We start from the raw sequence: 20,158 nt of genomic DNA, 5'->3' as shown, positions 1-20,158 counted from the left end.
CTATAATTACACACCCAGTGATTTTCAGATCTAAAGCTTGGCCTTTGTTCATAGGGCCATACATCTGTTCAGAAACAAATGCCCCCAAAATTCTTGAATCCTGATCAGCCTACTCTGGTATTCATAACTGGGGCTATGGAAGAAAGAAATCAGCTAAGATGGGAACTTGAGTCTTTCAGGAGCTAAAAGATAAAGAAGATAATGTGTGTGTGTTTATGTATATTTTTGTGTGTGTGTGTTTGTGTGTGTGTGTAAAAGCCTGGTTGCTCCAGTCACTCTGGGCGGCTTAGAACATAAAAAAATACAGCAACACATCATCAATTAAAAACTTCCTGGTGCAGGATTGCCTTCAGATGTCTTCAGAAAGTTGTGTAGTTGTTTATCTATTTGACATCTGATAAGAGGGTGTTCAATGGGGGGCGGGGGGGCAATGCTACTGCGGGGCGGGCACCAGACCCAGCTTTATAGCTGAGTTGGCTGTTTTCGTTAGATCAGTCACTTTTTTCACCAATTCCAGCTGTATTTTTGTTTTCTCTACTTTTCTTGCTATAGGTTTAAAAGGATTTGCATTATAGGGCTTAAATCTTGGAGCCCCCTTTTATAAACATAAAAGAAGTGCCACTGTTTTAATACACGTAATTTATAGACATTACTCTTTCACATGTAATATTATTTCATGTTTAGTTAAACACTCGCCTTCCTGTTATACTCTTCCATTCTGCCTCTACTAGTGCAAGTTCCCCCAGAAGGGGAATTCTGGGTGTATTGCAGGATAGGGCAGAAAAGCACTTGTACGTCTTCAAAAACGTAGGACCTTCTGCACACAAAGCAGGTGCTGAGCTACTGAGCTAGGGACCCTTCCAAATAATTCATATACAATCCAGCAAAATACTGTGTATATCAACTTAGCTTTAATAACATAAGTATTAATGCTTCCTATTACAGACACCTTCTCATAAACACTGCAACTATTTTATATGGACTAGTTAACTTTGTAATGCTTATCAAATCGTTCTGAAAGAGCTCTTAATATATTTCCTGGCCTTTTTTGGTGTTTATCCCGAAGATTTTCAAGTGCAGTCTTCGCCTGTTAAAGAAAACCAGAGGAATAAATTGTGTTAGAGGTATAGATTGCAAAATAGGTATTCACAGTTATTAATATCTGTGAGGAAAAAGCTAAAGCGATCAGAACCAGAGGCAACCCATTTATTCCAGCTATAGAAGCACAATATGTAACTTCTTTCTGGGATACGCAACTGACTTTGTATACTCAGGTATGCTGCATGAGAGTCCTTTTCTCTCAACCCTCAAAAGTGGTTTCTTCAACATGGAGGGTTGGGCCAGAGCAGCCAGGGTGAGGAACCCCCACTAGGAAACTGCTCATCTCTCAGTGAATCCAGCCCACTCTCTTTATGTTTACCAAGAGCACTGTATGAGAGTGGCAGAGAGACAATCACACATATGTGCCTTGGGCTGCTTTGTACACAGTAGTTACCTTGCATGGTTGTTACAATGTAGGATAAAAGGAGAGAACCTCAGGACAACCAAGGCATAACCCCTTGCAGAAAGAAATTTCTTATCTGCCCCTTTAAACAGGCAATCAAAACCTGAAACTTGATGCAGCAAGAAAACAAGCAGAAAGTGCTTGGAGAAGGATCAGGCATACTAAACAAAGTTCCAACCCTGTTCCCATCAGCCACCAGGACCCTACATGCTCCTCCCCTTAGCCCCCTCCCTTTGGGATTCAGCTTCCCAAGTCTTCCTTTGCTTGGACTCTGTCTTGTGTGGCGTGGGCTCTGTTTCGCATGTGTGGGCAGTTTGGGAAGGGCGCAAGAGTGCAGTTGATCAGTGGCCCCAAAGAAGCTCAGCTCAACAACTTTTTATGTGATTGACCAAAATTTTCATCAGGGGCAATTAGAATAAGATCTATTATTTGTTTATTGATATAAACCTCCAGAATGTATTTTGTATACTCAACCCTAACATAGTGGGAAGAAGCAGATCTCTCTTTGTACCATATAGTTTTTCCCATTTAATTAGTCTCAACAAGTTAAGGAGAGGGAAAATTGAGTGTTGGGCATAATGCACAAAGGTATATATAATGAACCCTATATCAGGTCATATAGAATGAAGAAATCAATATGTACAATACAGTTTAGAGCTGAAAGAGAGAGAAACCAAGAAGAAAAGAAATATTCTGCTTATTATTATATTATATTATATTATATTATATTATATTATATTATTATTATTATATTATTATTAGAACATCACAAACTCAATACTCTATGACAGTCAATGAAGAAATTAGTTGGAAGATAAAAAAATGAAGCAGACATATTTTGAACACGCCAATAAATCAGGAAAAGTGTTAGTGTGGCAATTGAAAAAAAGTGAACAAAGAAATTTTATAAGCAAAATTAATATAATGGGAAAATTACAGAGAAGATGAAGGAAATAAGAGAAGCATTTGTGAAATGTTTTTCAAAACTGTATAAGAAAGGAAAGGAAAAGAGTTTTAAAATAGAGGAATATATACTGTAAAAAATAGTAATCTGCCAAAAATAAAAGAGGAACAATTTGTGGCCTTAAATACTCAAATAACAGCTCAAGAAGTTTTAGATGCAATAAATTGGACAAAAAGTGGTAAGTCTCCAGGACCAGATGGATTAACGGCAAAATATTATGAAAAGTTAAGTGAACCATTAGTAAATCCATTGAAAGATTTGATGAATGAGATCTTAATGACAGGTGAAATCCCTGGAATATGGAAAGAAGCTTATATAACATTGATCCCCAAAACAAGATTCGGATTTAATGCAAATAAACAGGCCTATTTCATTATTAAATAATGGTTATAAATTATTTGCAAACATATTAGCGAATAGGATGAAAAAAATCTTAGGTGAATATATACATCAACATCAGGCAGGGGTTTTTTCCAGGCAGACAAATGAAAGAGAATATAATATTTTGAATGTGATAGAATACCTGGAGGTAAAAAATGAAAAAAAAAAAAGCAGCAATGATGTTTATAGGTGCCGAAAAAGCTTTTGACAATGTTTCCACTGTATTTTAATACTTTGTTGGAAGCTGCCCAGAGTGGCCAGGGAAACCCAGCCAGATGGGCGGGATATAAAATTATTATTATTATTATTATTATTATTATTATTATTATTATTATTATTATTATTTCCTGGGACTTCATGAAAAAAATACTTGAAGAAATTAATTGTGGATATAAATTTTTTAAAGGGTTACAAGCAATATATTCAGAACAAACTGCAAAATTAAGTGTAAATCAGGTGATAACGAATTAATGTAAAATACAAAAAGGAACTATAGGCAAGGATGTCCGTTGTCACCGCTATTGTTCATCCTGGTCCTGGAAGTACGTGCAAGAAATATAAGCACGGACAAAGAGATTAAAGGGATAAAACTGGGGCGGGCGGGATGAATTTAAGCTGAAAGCCTTTGCTGGTGATTTAGTAATCACAGTAGAAGATCCAAAAAATTCTCTTTCTAGAGTAATAGAGAAAATTCAAGAATTTGGGGAAGTGGCAGGATTCAAATTAAATAGAAATAAAACTAAATTATTAGTTAAAAATTTAAAAGAGAAAGAGAAAAAAGATTTGGTGCAAAGTATTGAGATAGAAATCCATAAAAAAGTAAAATATTTAGGGATATGATTAACTACAAGAAATATAAACATGTATAAAGACAATTATGAAAAAGTATGGTCTGAGATAAAAAGGAATTTAGAAATATGGAGTAGAATGAACCTTTCCCTACTAGGAAGAATTGCAGCGGTAAAAATGAATGTGTTGCCAAAAATGCTCTTTCTCTTCCAGACAGTCCCAGTAATGATTAAGGATGATTGCCTCAAAAGATGGCAAAAAGATATCTCTAAGTTGACTTCCGGTTGGTAGCCCGGTTATGGCGGAGGGGAGTTCTTTTGGCTGAAAGAGCCCCGGTGCATTGAAGGCTGGGGAGACCGTGAGTGTTGCGGTACCCCGAAAAAAACCTCAGATTGAGCATTCTGAGGATCTGGTGTTTCTGCGGGTGCCCAGAACGACTCCCCCCGCTCCCCGGTAAGCTCTTGTAAAGAGCCCCAAGAGCATGCGGGGTTGGAGACGTGGGCACTTTGGAATCAACTCGCTTTCTTCATTGCGCGAAGCTCCGAGTCCGGCATTCGTGAGTGGCCAATTTCTCAAAATAAATTTGGAAAATCTTCAGTAAAAAGGACTTAAAATTTGGACATTTAATTTGACAGGAAGGGACTTAAACACGGAGGTTGGTCCCTTTCCGCTGGAATAAAAGTAAAACAGCTACCGCTGCCCGAAGCTGTGAGCTGAATAAGACTTTTAGAAAAAACCAAACTGGAAATGGAGTTTTTAGATACTAAAGTTAAAAATTTATCTAAAATGTATAATCTGCTGTTGGAGTGGCATACGAAGGATGAACAAGTTAAATCTGTTATGATTGATTGGGCAAGAGATGTTGGACACAATATAATGTTGGAAGATTGGGAATGGTTGTGGAAGAAAGGGGTTAAGTTTACTGCATGTACTGTATTAAAAGAAAATGCATGAAAATGATGTATAGATGGTACTTAACTCGGGTAAAATTGGCAAAGATCTGCCACACGAATGACAATATATGTTGGAAATGTAGAGAAAAAGGTCCTTTTTTTCACATGTGGTGGACATTACCCAAGGTGAAAGACTTCTGGGAAAAGATTTATAATGAATTGAAAAAAAATGTTGAAAAATACATTTATTAAGAAACCAGAGGCCTTTCTACTTGGATTAATAGGATTGGAATTACCAAAAAAAGATGTTAGATTATTTTTGTATGCAACCACAGCGGCAAGATTGTTATTAGCCAAAAAATGGAAATCCCAAGAAATCGCAACGATGGAAGAATGGCAGATGAAGATGCTGGATTTTGGGGAGCTAGCTGACCTGACTGGAAGAATCCGCGGCCAGAAAGAAGAGGATCACCAAGAAGATTGGAAGAAATTTAAGGATTATTTATTTAATTTAATTTAATTTAACTACTAGTCACTTGAAAGTACCAAATAGAGCTAGGATTAAAATAAGATTGAATTGTAACTAATTTGGATTTGGAATATTAAGACATGAAAGAAAATAGTTAATTGACATGACAGAATTAATTTTAGTAGAAAAATGATATTGGAGAGCTGTTATAAGGTGATAGAATGAAATTCAGATAGGAGGGATCCAAGGAAGCCAATTAACAATTAAAGATATATTGGGTTTCACAAGTAATATGTGGTTTAATTTTTTTGTTTTGCTTTTTTAGTATTTTAATGTGCTTTTCTTTTGTGTGTTTTTTCTCTTTTCTTTGTTATATTTGTTATAGTTGTGGAAAATTTAATTTAAAAAATTTGGGGGGGGGGAGTTTATCTGGGGGGCAAAAGGCCAAGGATTAAACATAAGATACTTACAGATATAAAAGAAAGAGGAGGCTTTGCCCTCCCAGATTTTAAACTGTATTATGAGGCTGCATGTTTGGTCTGGATTAGGGACTGGATAAAACTGGAAAGGGAAGAAGCATTAGATTTGGAAGGTCATGATAACAGATATGGATGGCATGCATTCTTATGGTATGGGAAAGGGAAAGTACATAAAGGATTTTACAATCACATAATTAGAAGATTATTAATGAGAGTGTGGGAGAGGTAGAAAGATTTAATAGAACAAAAAGCACCTTGGTGGTTATCACCAATTGAAGCTTTGTTACTCAAACTGCTTGGCAAAAGGGGAAAGTGGCCCACATATAGAGACCTACTGAGAGACCAAGAAGGAAAATGGAAATTAAAAGATTATGAGGAAATTAAAGATCATGTGCAGAGTTGGTTGCATTACAGACAAAGGGTTTAGCTATACAATCTCTAGATTCCAAAAGGAGGTTATAGAAAAAGTGAAGTTATTGAAGAAAGCATATAGTATTCTGCTAGAATGGGAAACGAAAGATGAGGAGGTTAAATCAGTCATGATTAAATGGGCACAAAACATAGGACAAAATATACAATTTGAGGATTGGGAAAATCTGTGGAAGGTAGATTTGAAATTTACAGATTGTTCTCTTTTGAAAAAAAATTATATGAACATAATGTATAGATGGTATATTACACCAGTAAAAATGGCAAAAATGTATAAAACTGGGTCAAATACATGTTGGAAATGTAAAGAAAAAGAAGGTACTTTGTATCATATGTGGTGGGAATGTAGATAAGTTTTTTAAAAAATTGGGAGGTGATATACAATGAATTGAAAAAGTGTTCAAAATGACATTTGTAAAAAAAAACCAGAATCATTTTTGTTAGGGATTTTAGGACAACAACTGCCAAGAAAAACAAAGAACTTATTTATGTATGCTAAAACAGCGGCAAGAGTCTTGTTAGCACAAGGATGGAAGAATGAGGAAATCCCAATGAAAGAACAATGGCAAGAAAAACTGATGAGCTATGCGGAGTTAGCAAAGTTAACACATAAACTGCGTGAGAAGGACAACCATGACTTCAAGGAAGAATGGGAACTATTTGTTAGTGTTTTCAGAACTCACAGGGTTAAAGAGTTCTGTGTGACGTCCCTCAATTCCTGACGTGTGATTTGGAAGGAGGGAGGAGTTTTTCCTCACTGTCTCTTTGTCTCTGAAAGAGACGGCAGCCATGAATGCTAGCAGCCCAGGAGAATCTGAGAAATGTTGATTTGTTAATATACTGCTGTAATAAAGGCTAATAAATAAACACACAAATGCCTGGTGTGTTTGCATGGATCTAAATCACCGAGAAGCAACAGTCCGTTGTGTTTACTCTGCATGTCGTGACGGAGCGAAGGATCGGCGCAGCTTGAGGGAAACGTGCCGGACCCGGAGATCGCTGTAAGCTGGGCTAATTGGGGTCGTAAACCAATTAGCGACGTCACGCCAATTATCCAATAGGTTATGGGACTAATTACTGCTATAAAGCTGTTGCGAAGTGTGCTTTGAAGTCAGCTGGGAGGACGCTGGAGCCAGCTGGGAAGACGCTGAGTCCTGCCTGATGCTGAGAGGCAGAGGAGCTCGCTGAGGGAATCGCTTCTCCAGAGACAGGTGCCAGAGAGCTGCTGCTACGTGAGTACAGCTGGGCCCCTGGGGAGAACATGGCAGACGGCCACGATTCATACGTAGTCCCATTTGAAAAATTGGATGGCAAAAATTGGGCGGAATGGAGCAGAAGGCTGAAGGCATGGCTGGTAGCGAAGGGGCTGTGGGAGGCTGTTCAGGGACCTCCACTACCCACACCAGCAGCAGGTGCTTCAGCAGCAGATATTGCAGATGCCCGCGCTTCACAGAGAAGAAATCAGAGAGCCCTGGGAGCTATTGTGCTTAGTTTGGATGGCTCACAGCTGCCTTTGGTGGAGGGGCTGGAGAATGCTTGTGAGGCCTATCAAGCGTTGGAAAGGGTGCACCACAGAACCACGGCTGGGGCAAAGATCCACACCACCAGACGCTTGTTTGAGATGAAGTTACGTCCTGGGGATAGCATCAGGAAGCATGTAACTGAGATGCTGTCTGTGTTTAACCAGCTGAGGCTGTTGCAAGTCAACTTTACTGAGGAGCTGAAAGTGTACATTTTGCTCAGCTCCCTGGACAAGAGTTATGACAATTTGTGTCTAACTCTGGAATCGATAGATCCCCAAGCGTTGACGCTTAATTACGTCACAGGACGCTTATCTGATGAAGAAGAACGCCGTATCAGGGAGGGCAGAGCTGGCACCGGGAGCTCTGGTTGTAAGGGCGGAGCCAAGCCAGCGGAATGCACGGTTCAGGCTTTTTCCACTGGTGATCGTCGTCGTTGTTTTATTTGTAATTCAACTGAACATCTGTGTCGCTTTTGCCCCCACCAAAGCAGAGAGACGAGGCAGGATGTTGTCAAGGTCGCTTCTCATGGGAACCAGCCAGGTTTCCATGGTAACCAGCCCGGCAAGGGAGCCAGGCGTGGGAACGCACAAAGCGGACGTGCTAGAGACAATGAGGATACTTATCAGCTGACAGCCAGTCTTGCAATGTTTGAGAACAGCTCTGAGAGAGACAATGAACTCTGCTTTATTATCGACTCCGGGGCAAACAGAAACTTGATTCCTGAGACCCCTGCTGTCGAGATGTGGAATTGCAAGGCAATTCCAGCTGGAATAACTGTTCAGTTTGCAAATGGGGAAAAGAAAAATGTAACTAATGTTGCAAATGTCTATCTGTTTTGCAGGAGCAGGTGGAGGTTTGCACTGTACCTGGGATGCGTCACTGTCTTTTATCTGTCCCTTATTTGTTGCAGAAGGGGTTTAAGGTTTGCTTTGAAAATAATGCTTGTACAATCTCCAAGGGAGGGAAGCAGCTAGTCAAAGTTGAAAAGGGGCAGAATGATCTCTTTGTTCTTAAAACGCCTCTGAAGGGTGAGGGGGCACAAGCTATGCGTGCTACAGTTCCCACTCATGTTTCATGTGCATGTGCTTGGCACAAGAAGACAGCTCATAGTTCTCTTGAAGAACTTCAGATGTTACAGGAGTGTACCAAAGGTTGTAAAATTCAGGAATGTGGAAAAACCCTAAGTTGTAAGGCTTGCAGAAGGGCAAAGGTAAAAGGGTGCAGCTACCCCAGGGTGGACAGGGTAACCACAAAACCTTTTGAGCTTGTTCACATAGATCTGTTGGGTCCCATGGAAGAGCCAAGTCTGGGAGGAGCCAGGTATCTGCTAACGATGCAGGATGATTTTAGCCAGAATTCCTGGACTCATGCTCTGAAATCCAAGGGAGATGCAGCGCAACTGATTAAAAGTTGGGTTGAGGAGGTGGAACTAAGGTTCTCCACCAAGGTGCAAGCAGTCACTAGTGACCGAGGTGCAGAGTTTACTGGGTCTGCTCTGCAGAAGTTCTTTCACCAGAAAGGGATACGTCACAAGGTGACTTCTCCTCAAGAGAGGGGGGTGGCAGAGCTCAGAAGTGAAGCTCTGGTTAAGGCTACACAGGTGATGCTGTCAGACTCTGGGTTACCTCCAAGCTTTTGGATGGAGGCAATTAAGAATGTGAATTTCACCTGGAATCGGTCCTACAATTCAGTGGTAGGTGACACGCCGTTTTTCATGTTTCACGGAAGGAAACCTCAGATTCATTTTCTCCGTCAGTTCGGGTCACCAGCATCTGTGCCGGTGCCTAAAGCTTTGCAAAAGCCAGGTGGACCCAAGTTCCAGAAAATGATCTTTTGTGGGTATGAACCAGCCACTAAAGGCTGGAGGTTTGCATATCCAGAAGGTGATCAGAGCAAGTTTCTGGTCAGTAAACATGCTGAGTTCTATGAGCAGGATAGTTGGTCAAAGACTCCTGCAAGGCGTGACGTTCTCTCAGAATGTCTGTCTGATTCAGAGGGGGATTCAGAGCAGAAAGAAGAGCCAGGTGCTGTACCTGCTGACGACCAGGTCACTGACCAAGGTCAAGAACAGGATGGGGCATCTCCACAAGTTGTTAAAAGAGAGCCCAAGAGTGAGCCTAGATCTCCTGTTAGCGTAATGCAAAGGATTCGAAGACGCTTTAAGTCAGAGGGGGAATCCCGTGATGCAGAGGACACACCTACTGGCCCCAGTGAGTCAGAGGAAATACCTGAGTTTGTGCCCAGGCGGTCCAGTCGCACAACAAAGGGCATTCCACCTGAGAGGTATCAGGCCACAGGTGTGTGGGTTGGTTTCGCACAGTGCGAACCTGAGAGTTGTGAGGAGGTTTCACTGGTACCTGACAAGAATGCCAGGAGGGGGCACAAAAGGTCTGTAAAGGTAAATACTCATGTCACCTCAGGAATGGAGGGAAGAGGGGGTGTTAGTGTTTTCAGAACTCACAGGGTTAAAGAGTTCTGTGTGACGTTCCTCAATTCCTGACGTGTGATTTGGAAGGAGGGAGGAGTTTTTCCTCACTGTCTCTTTGTCTCTGAAAGAGACGGCAGCCATGAATGCTAGCAGCCCAGGAGAATCTGAGAAATGTTGATTTGTTAATATACTGCTGTAATAAAGGCTAATAAATAAACACACAAATGCCTGGTGTGTTTGCATGGATCTAAATCACCGAGAAGCAACAGTCCGTTGTGTTTACTCTGCATGTCGTGACGGAGCGAAGGATTGGCGCAGCTTGAGGGAAACGTGCCGGACCCGGAGATCGCTGTAAGCTGGGCTAATTGGGGTCGTAAACCAATTAGCGACGTCACGCCAATTATCCAATACTATTTACAAAACTATTCAAAAAGACAACAAATGGATTTGGACTCCTTGGCAGGTTTTGAATAAACATCCACAAATTTAGTAGTAGAACATATGACAGAAAAGGTAATGATATGTACAACTTTACAACATGCAGAGAATCATGTATGAACAAATCAGAGAGGGGAGCTGAAGGTCTCTGGAGGGTGGGAGAGGGAGGGAGGGGAGAAATGTAATTGGTTATATTTGATTTATAATTTGATTTGTTAAATATGCTTAATAAAAATATTTTTTAAAAGAAAAAAAGAAAAAAGAAATATTCTCCTTTTAAACTTCCAAGTTTAGAGTTAACTTACTCTTTGAGCCAGCTCTACAGCTGTTATATTTGGATCATATGGGATGGGTTCTCCAATAAATGTCCTCAATTTCACTGGAAACCCTCCGTAAATGAGAACGAACGTACTTCGAGTTTTCTCATACAGCCATTTTATCAGCCCTGTGTATGAAATGGAAGAAGATTCTGAAGTAAAGTGACACCATATCAAATTTGAAATTAGTTGACCTTCTCAGTGTTTAGCAATTGCAATAAATAGGAAGAGAGGAAAAGTTAAATAATGAGAGTGCTTGGGAAAAGAGATACAAGATATTCAGTCAGCTCTTCTCAGCTCTTTGCAATCAGTCATAGGTTGTGTACAATAGACTACCGAATATGGTATGTTTCCTGTTCAGTTCCCCTCCATTTTAGGGTTCCTCCCACATTTATCGATTATAGCTTTCTGTTAAATCTACTAGAAAACTAAGCAAGGGCATGTTCACTCAGTACTGAGGCAGCACAGCTTTTGCAGATAAGTGTACATGGAATAAAATCTATTAGTTAGTAGTAAATAGATATTCTTTTTAAAAGATCATTCTGTATTATTAAAATGTATATTGCCTGAGATCTCTTGATCAACCAAGGTATTTAACTTACTTGTCTTTCCAATGGTCCTGTATGCTTCACAACTGTTTTGTGTAAAAATAGGGATGATGGGCTAAAAAAATAAAAGATGAAACAAACATGAAAAGAAAGGTGAGGACTGGATAATTATTTTCTCCCAACCATCCTGCCTTTATTTTTGTTATGGACTACGAAGAATGCTTCACATCTGGGATTATAACGAGAAGCAACTCATAAATGATAATGTATTTGGCTTTATTTATTTATTTTAATTACTTTTTTGATTTTCTAAAACAAAACAAAATTAAATAAAACTTTAACTTTAACATTCAACCTTTTCTGTCTTCTTATTTACCCTGCGCAATTTCGCGCCCCGACTTCCCTCCTTCCCTGCTTTGGTTTTCCCAGTTTACATCCATTCCTGCAGATTCTTAATTACATTTTATATACATCATGTTATCCCTGCTACAGTTTTTTAACTTCTACAGTTATTTCGTATATACACAACAAATTTACTCCACTCCTCCTCAAACTTTGTCACTTTTTGGTCTCGAATTTTATAACTCATTTTTGCCAATTCAGTATACTCGAATAATTTCGTCTGCCACTCCATTAGGGTTGGTAACTCCAGGGATTTCCAATTTTGGGCCACAAGAATCCTTGCGGCAGTTGTGGCATACAAGAATAATTTGCAGTCTTCTTTTCTCACTTCATCTCCTATTATCCCTAATAAAAAAGCCTCTGGTTTCTTTGGGAATGTATATTTGAAAAAAAAAATCTTTTCATTGTATATCATATCCCAAAACTTTTTCATTTTTTCGCATGTCCACCACATGTCGAAAAATTCTCCATCCTTTAATGTACACTTCCAGCAGGCTCTATCTCGCATTTTATACATTTTTGCCAATTTACTCGGGGTTATATACCACCGATACATCATTTTACTTGGGTTTTCTTTTAGAGTGGAACACGCTGTGAATCTCATACCTTCATTCCATAGTCTTACCCATTTGTCGTAGTCAATGTTATAACCGAAATCTACTGCCCATTTTATCATTATTTCTTTTATTAGTTCATCTTTGGTATCCCATTCCAATAAATGTTCATACATTTTAGATAGGAGTTTTATTCTGCCTTCCAAAATTTCAATTTGGTATCTTGATTTCCCCCAGCTAAATCCCAATTACTTGTCCTCTTTTAATAAACCATTCACCTGGTGATTTTGTATCCATCCCATAAAAGCACTTTTTATATTGTCATATGGTTTTAGCTTCCACGCGTTCTCAGCTTTCACTAAAATATCTTCATAAGTTAGTCTCTTCACTTCCATATTTAACTTTTTTATTGTCAGTACATCCATTGGGGATAGCAACCAAGGTGTAGTTCTTTCTACTAAATTTTTATTCTTGTCCCATACCTCATACAGGACACCTCTAAATATATGGTTTGTAAATCCTTTATGTATTTTCACCTTATTATACCATAAGTAGGAGTGCCACCCATATCTATTATTGTGCCCTTCTAGATCCAGTAAATCGGTGTTTTTCATTTGACCCCCAAACAGGATATTTGCCATCCTCAACTTTTTTGGATGCTGGATCAAGGATGTCAACATATTACGTCTTATCGAGGATATTCGTAAAGGCAATGCAAATTGCACAAAGATCACTCACCACTTTCGCCTCCAAAGCTGCCTGAGCAAAACCTGTGCGTTTCTCCCACATTATGCTGTAATCATGACTAAACAGTGCTTCTCTAGCTCCACCAGGTGCAATGCCCAGTAAATGGCCTTTCTTCATTATTTCCACAATTTCAGCTTTCTTGTAAAATTTCAACCCGCTCACATAAAAAACCATCTGCAGCCCTGAAAAAATAAGCCCCAAATAGAATAATGCATTTTATGTGAAACTTATTTAGGAAATAGTGTGGATTCAATACAAGTGTCATTATTCCAAATATATTGCACTATTATGATAAAAATACAGTGCCTTGCTGCACCATCCAAACCTTTAGGGTACAGAGCTTTTGGATACAGTGGTACCTCGGGTTACATACACTTCAGGTTACATACACTTCAGGTTACAGACTCTGCAATCCAGAATTAGTACCTCGGGTTAAGAACTTTGCTTCAGGATGAGAACAGAAATCTTGCTCCGGCGGCGCAGCAGCAGCAGGAGGCCCAATTAGCTAAAGTGGTGCTTCAGGTTAAGAACAGTTTCAGGTTAAGAATGGACCTCTGGAATGAATTATGTACTTAACCTGAGGTACCACTGTACAGTAGACACACACACATACACACACACACACACACACAGAGAGAGAGAGAGAGAGAGAGAGAGAGATACACGCGTGGCACAGAGGGGACTATGCTGATGGAAAACTGCCTCCACCAGCTGAGATTGGTACACAGATATATGGGTGGAGGTTATATGCTGCATTAATTAACCTAGTAGAAAAACTCCAAACAGCACTCTTTGCTACTGGGCCTCTTTGGACTCCTTCCTTCCTTCCTTCCTTCCTTCCTTCCTTCCTTCCTTCCTTCCTTCCTTCCTATGACCATTCTGTGATGTCATAGTTTCTGGTGTGGCTGCTGTGTGCATGCAGAGGAAGATGATGTGGGGGAAGAGGCAGTGGAGGGCCACCCACCAGCAAGGGTGCCACATGTGTTTGACTGCAGTGTCACATGGGGGCATAAAAGCTGTGTGTGGGAGTGCTTGATTGGCCATGTGTTTGGGTGGGGCCATGTTTTCTGGGATCTGTGTGCAGATTTGGTGATTGGTTGGATATGCTATGAAAGCCACGGACATGTCTTTGGGGCTTCGCTTGGGCTTCTGCCCTTTTCCTTAGCTGTAGCTCCCACCCTATCCCAGCTGCCACCCAGTGGTGTTTAAATACAGAGGTACAACAGTTGTACAACAAAGCATAGAATTTCTGCATGGAAACCATTTCCGCTGATTCAGTTGTGAACTGGAAATAATAATTCAGCCTACATTCATTTTGTCTTACTAGTAAAGACATGGTGAGAAAGTATTTTTAATCTTTTGTTGGAATGTGCACAGAGTGGCTGGGGAAACCCAGCCACCTGGGTGGGGTATAAATAATAAATTATTACTATTATTACACCTTCATCTTCACTAACTAAACTATTTCACCTGTTCCTGCTATTTCATTTATCTGTTGTTTTTCACCTGTTTTCCTGATATATAGTTTTATATTTTATAGCATTGTTTCAAAGCTTATAGCATTGTTTTTTGTCATATTTTACATGAGTTAAATTCATTTTTAATTTTAATTTGATTTTTGTCATATTTTACATGAGTTAAATTTAAATAGTTTACCTGGTATCCAATTCCCCAAACGATGAATTAATGAAAAGCACACTCTCCCCGTCTCTAAAAAATTTCTAGCCACAAATAAGGTATAGCCGAGAGGAGCAACTCCATGATGATAAATAATAATCCCTGGTCCTTTAGGGAGATGTTCGATGCCAGTAAGTTCATAACCTGAAAATAATACAAAATGCAAAAAGGAAAAATTGCAACAATTATTGGAGGAAATCAGTGTGGTTCAGAAAAAAAAATGAAATTTAAGATCAGGTTAAAAGCTCTGTTATATGCTTTGAATTATGAAGCTGGAGGAGACTCTTGAGAGTCCCATGGATTGTAAGAAGATCAAACCTATCCATTCTTAAGGAAATCAGCCCTGAGTGCTCACTGGAAGGACAGATCCTGAAGCCACCTCATGAGAAGAGAAGACTCCCTGGAAAAGAGCCTGATGTTGGGAATGATGGAGGGCACAAGGAGAAGGGGTCGACAGAGGACGAGATGGTTGGACAGTGTTCTCGAAGCTACCAGAATGAATGTGACCAAACCGCGGGAGGCAGGGGAAGACCGGAGTGCCTGGCATGTTCTGGTCCATGGGGTCACGAAGAGTCGGAGACGACTAAATGACTAAACAACAACGACAATATGCTCCAGCATTTTGGATGCTAGGTTGTCATCATTTCTCTGTGGTGGTCCCTTATTGAATGAAGGGATTTCTCCTCTCGTGGAATGTTCCTTCCTTGCTTCCTTTTGAGCACAGCTGGAAACATTTTAGCCCAGACTTTGAGTGAGCTAAAACTGTGTTTTGCTGTTTTAGTCTACTTTAAGCTTTTATATAGGGTTTAGCCCTTGAGACAGTTTAATATGTTGTTCAAGTTATACTAATTTTTTCTGAGACTTTTTTAATTTAAAGAGTAGTAACCCCCTTCTGTATGAGAGCTATGTAGGCCTGCAGTATATTTCTTCCCTGTCCCTAAGAGCTCCAACTTCAGGCATCTTCAGACCATTCTCGGAATCACTTTCTACCAAGTGAGAAAACTGTTTCCTAGACAGACACACCATTGACCATGCCTTAAGTAGCTACACGGTCTCATCCTTATGGCCCAAACCTGGTTTTAGTCGTGTATTTCTGATTTAAGTTTCAACACTTACAGTAACATGAGACTTGTGGGAAGCATTGAGAACATACAAAGAGTCCTATGGATCAGGCCAAAGGACTCTGTATTAGACCATCCTGTTTCCCACAGTGTCCATCTAAATAAGTAGCCATCACCACATCCTGTGCTGGCAAATTCCATAGTTTGTGTACATAGTTGCTAATTGTGTCCCTGTGAGGTGCAGACAACATTCTCCAGGTTTCGTTTGGAGAAGAAGCGTACTTAAAATGTGGTTTAAATGTATAGTGTTTATGCAAATTCCATAGTTTGTGTACATACAGTGGTACCTTGGGTTACAGATGCTTCAGGGTACAGACGCTTCAGGTTACAGACTCCGCTAACCCAGAAATATTACCTCGGGTTAAGAACTTTGCTAAAGGATAAGAACAGAAATTCTGCTCCGGTGGCACGGCAGCAGCAGGAGACCCCATTAGCTAAAAGTGATGCTTCAGTTTAAAAACAGTTTCAGGTTAAGAACGGACCACCGGAATGAATCAAGTACTTAACCTGAGGTACCACTGTACGTAAATAAATAGCCATGCCTTTGTTTCGATCCTTATGTAGCCAACCCAAACTTGTAGCTGTTGTGACTCTGAGGGGGGTTCAGAGGTCCAGTCCTGCCTGATTCACTGTGGCAACTATTGTTCCATTGCTTCAAGCCTGAAATTCTGATCCCGTCCTATGAAATTATAGTGATTCATAAGGAAGAATTATTGCTATGAAATAAACTTTTACTCACCATGCCATATCTTTCCATATATATCTACAATATGAGCAATAAATTTCCTTGGCTTTTTCCAAATTTTGCTATCAGGACCAGTTTCTTGGTGCTTATTCATCTTCATGTAAACATATAGCCCAAATGAGCAAGCACAGCCAACCAAATATATACCTATCGTTAATGAACAAAGCAAAATCAGAAGCTTACGAAACCACCAAGAGTGAACCACTGAGCTCAGGTATTTTTCTAAATAAGGAAAACTAATCAAGTTTTGCAGCATTTGAGTAAACCAGCTCATTGTTTCGTGATCTGAAGCACCAAGCGTATGCCAATGAAATAAATATATGAAGTGAAATTTTCTTCAGTTGTGATGCTATTTCCCCCACTGTTTACCTGGAAAACAAAAAAGCAGTACATTGGTTTGATCTGCCATCCCAGAAACATTCGTGAATACATGAAAATCTCATGCTGCTTAATATTTTCCTAGTTTTCCCCACTGTAACTTGCCAAGTTGCCGTATTGTGTTTCCAACGTCCATCATGGAGACTTCCAAAATTACAAATATATGACTCCATCATTTATCTGTTGTAAAGCAAGCTGGTTTCATTCCACTGCTGAAGGTTTTTGTTTGTTTTGTTTTTTGCATTTTCAAAAACAGCAACAGAGAGCATCTTTTATCCAACATAGGCATGATGCCTTGAAGTAAAGTTGAAGGTCTGGCAGGGCAAACCTCCTCTTTCTTTTCATCAATCATAATTTTAAATTTTACTCTGGGCTTCCTTCCCTGCCATATGAACTTGAATACTTTTTTCTGCCACTCTATGAAACATCAAATATCATTTATATTTGGAAGGACATTCATTTTGATGGCAAAAACAGTGATAGCTTCATTGTCTCCCATATTTCCAAATCTTTCTTTCTTTCTAAGCTTTTACATAGTTGTCTTGATAGATATTATGTTTTTTTTTTAACCAAATCCCCAGATATTTTATTTTCATTTCTATTTCCCACCCACATTCTGATTCAATGTCTTTTTTTGTTTGATTATTCTTTATTTTTTTAGCAGCATCTTGATTTTCCCTTTATTTTGTTTGCAGCCAGCCAATTTTACAAATCTACTTATCCCTTCTGTCACCTCCAGTATGCTCATTCTGGGTTGTTCTAAGGTTAATACGATATCATCCGCGAATGCTTTCAATTTGTAATTTTGCTGGCCCACTGTTATTCCATTAATTTTATTGTTAATCCTTATATTTTGAGCCAGTACTTCTAATATTAATATAAATAACAGCGGGGACATTGAGCAACCTTGCCTCATCCCTTTATATATCATACATTTTTCTGATGTGTTGTTTACAATTATATTGGCCGTCTGCTCATTATAGATTGATTTTACACTTTTTATAAAGGTCTCCCCAAACCCCACTGCTGGAGTATTAAGGAAAGTGAGAAAGGGTCACTTCTCCAAGAGCCCGGCAAGGCCCTCTGCAGCCGCAGATATATCATGTGATGTACTGAGATATTGTGGTATTTAGCTGGTAATATATTGTGATGTTATAAACCTGATATCGCCCAGCCCTAAAGCACACTGAAAGACAGACAGCATTTCTCTCTCTCTCTCTCTCTCTCTCTCTCTCTCTCTCTCTCTCTGCGGACCCCTGCATAGGATGTGACAAATAGCACAACTACTAGGACATTTGCAAACAAAGCAGGGCCCAGTATGGTTTCAAACTGAATGAGAGACTTTGATGAGATTCCTGCATTGCAGGGGGTTGACTAGATGACCCTTGGAACCCTTCCAAATCTACACTTTATGATTATCTGAACAAAAACTTTTACTTACATTCCTGGTAAGCCTAAATTGCCTTTGCTTCAGTCACCTCTCTCTGGGAGCAGCAGACGTCTTGTCTGGTCACCTTTTCATAGGCTAATTTCCACCACTATGGAGACACGTCCCTTTATGTGGCAGTTTAAAAACACTCTGATGGGTGTGCCATCCGAATGAGGAAACGAAGAATTGTGAAAAAGAGGGAGGACTTGTGGAGGCTGCTTCTTGGAAGTTGTGGCCATTTTAATTAAATGTAAGATATGGGGTCAAGATGTGCTTGCAAAATATGCTGCAATACGTAAACCTTGATAACATGTTGTGTTTGCAATATTGAATCCCAGCGTTGCATCAGGAAAAATATTTGCATTGGACCTCTCTCTATAATTATCTTTAATTCAGAGCAATAATCACATACACATATGGTGGTCTGTTTTACTCTATTTTTGAGGGGAGAGATATTCATTGTGGCAGAGTAGTAGTACTTTCCTGCATTAAGGGGTTTGATCAACAGGGGAGAATGACCGCTCCCCTCTTAAAACGGGGGGCGCCCTTTGCGGGGACGCGTGCAGCCCTGGATCTGGAGTGGCCCCATCAGCATAGGCTTTGCCTTCCCTCAGGTGGGATACCTGGAGGTCCCCGCCTACCCCAGTGAGTTGTCCAATCCCACCTGGGGGAAGCGTTGCCAGGGAAACCAGGCCAGGTAGGGGGAGGGATTACCTGCCCACACAATAGAGGGTGGATCTTAATTGGTAATCCTCACTTGGCTCCAGAGCTTCTCCCACCCTACCCACCCTCAGTTAATGTCTTCTTTTGCAGGTTAACTTTTCTTCATAGGTTTTGCAGGTTAACCTGTCTCCACAGGTATGCGGGCGCTGCTACGATAAGGTCGCTGTTAAAGGGCCGGAAAGGAATTTCCCTGCATTGGCAGGTTTCGCCTTTCCCGTAGCAAAATGTCACAACTTTGGCGGTATCAGGCCTTGGGCGGAATCCTTTAGTCCATCTTCCTCTTTGCGGCGGCGATACCAGGGTTCCCCGTTAAATGGGTTTTTGAAGGGAGGCTTTGGCCGTACGCCGAAAGGTCGTCATTGCTCTCCCCTGCGGCGGTTTAACGGGGGCGGCTATCTCTGCTTGAACATATGTTCTCCAGAGCCGGCCCATCCCCCCCCCACACACTGGATAACCCTGATGCTCCCTAGGTCCCCGGCTGGGGACTAGGGAGGGAGAACGCCCAATGCCTGAGCCAAGGTCTACCCACATTTGAAATTTAATAAAGTTGTGGCCAATTTAATCCCATAGCACGTTGTCTAGAGTCGTTATTCCACATGACGGGGGGGACCACTCGGGATCTGGGGACTCCGCCTGTCCACGCAAATAATTTGATAGCCTTACCTTGTTTAATTTGTTTGACATGATTAGTTTCTTCTAACTTTCTTTTTTGGAGTTTTCCACATCTACAATAGCAATCATATTGCACAATAACATACTGTGTCACAGAAAACCAGTTATTGCCTAAGGAGTAAAGGTAGTATTGCGGCACGTGTGTTACCTCCCTTTCCTGGTAGCTTGTCCCCCTTCAAATAAGGTACCAGATAGGATCACCCTGCAATACATAAAGATTATGTATGGTAATCTTGGGGGTTACCAAGACATTGAAGGTTCTATGGAGATCAAAAGTGAGTTCCCAATGGGTTTGCAGCTCCATTTGTTGCTGGACTGATCCGGCTGCCAAACTGTGGTCTATGGACTCCAATGCACTCCTGCAGCAGGCTGCCTCGAATTTCCTTCCCAGCAAGCAGCAGATTTCCCAGAAAATAAAACCAAGGAAAATACCTACTGCTTAGGTATTGAAGCCCCAGTAGCAGCCGCCGCAAGGGGGGTGGAAGTATTGGGACCCCTAATGGGAGAGGAAGGGCAGTTGCCACCCCAATACAAGGCCTACTGGGATG

General features: G+C 40.5%; 1 protein-coding gene and 1 long non-coding RNA gene across 3 annotated transcripts in view; one reads left to right on the top strand and one right to left on the bottom strand.

Annotated features, from left to right (window-relative positions):
- Nucleotides 1-20,158, top strand: part of LOC310848707 — a 178,061-nt gene that overhangs the window by 103,223 nt on the left and 54,680 nt on the right. The window contains exon 1 of one of the 2 annotated variants that reach the window (XR_014566521.1): nt 617-635. The exons of the other annotated variant lie outside the window; for it this stretch is intronic. This is a non-coding gene — a long non-coding RNA (uncharacterized lncRNA). Of the gene's footprint in view, nt 1-616; nt 636-20,158 lie in introns of those variants that run through there. 2 annotated transcript variants of the gene reach the window in all.
- LOC310848634 (DGAT1/2-independent enzyme synthesizing storage lipids-like) lies at nt 892-18,350 on the bottom strand. Its single transcript, XM_083748006.1, has 7 exons — nt 18,228-18,350; nt 16,403-16,777; nt 14,522-14,686; nt 12,857-13,047; nt 11,217-11,277; nt 10,603-10,742; nt 892-1,087 (listed from the first exon to the last, which is right to left on the bottom strand). The coding sequence occupies exons 2-7, from the start codon at nt 16,680-16,682 to the stop codon at nt 983-985; spliced, it is 942 nt and encodes a 313-aa protein (XP_083604132.1). The 5' UTR covers nt 16,683-16,777; nt 18,228-18,350; the 3' UTR covers nt 892-982.

This window comes from Podarcis gaigeae (genome assembly GCF_964106915.1).
Source record: "Podarcis gaigeae genome assembly, chromosome: 7".
Classification (NCBI taxonomy): Eukaryota; Metazoa; Chordata; class Lepidosauria; order Squamata; family Lacertidae; genus Podarcis; species Podarcis gaigeae.
Note: the sequence above shows the minus strand (reverse complement) of the source record. Positions and strands in the feature narration are given on the sequence as shown.

Bases quoted from the DNA above. Each gene is read 5' to 3' on its own strand.
- LOC310848634 (XM_083748006.1), bottom strand. From the start codon at position 16,682: ATGAGCTGGTTTACTCAAATGCTGCAAAACTTGATTAGTTTTCCTTAT. The intron at 13,048-14,521 runs GTAAACTATTTA...TTATTTTTTCAG, and splicing joins TTTGGGGAATTGGATACCAG to GGCTGCAGATGGTTTTTTAT. The intron at 11,278-12,856 runs GTGAGTGATCTT...TTATTTTTTTAG, and splicing joins CAGCTTTGGAGGCGAAAGTG to CCCATCATCCCTATTTTTAC.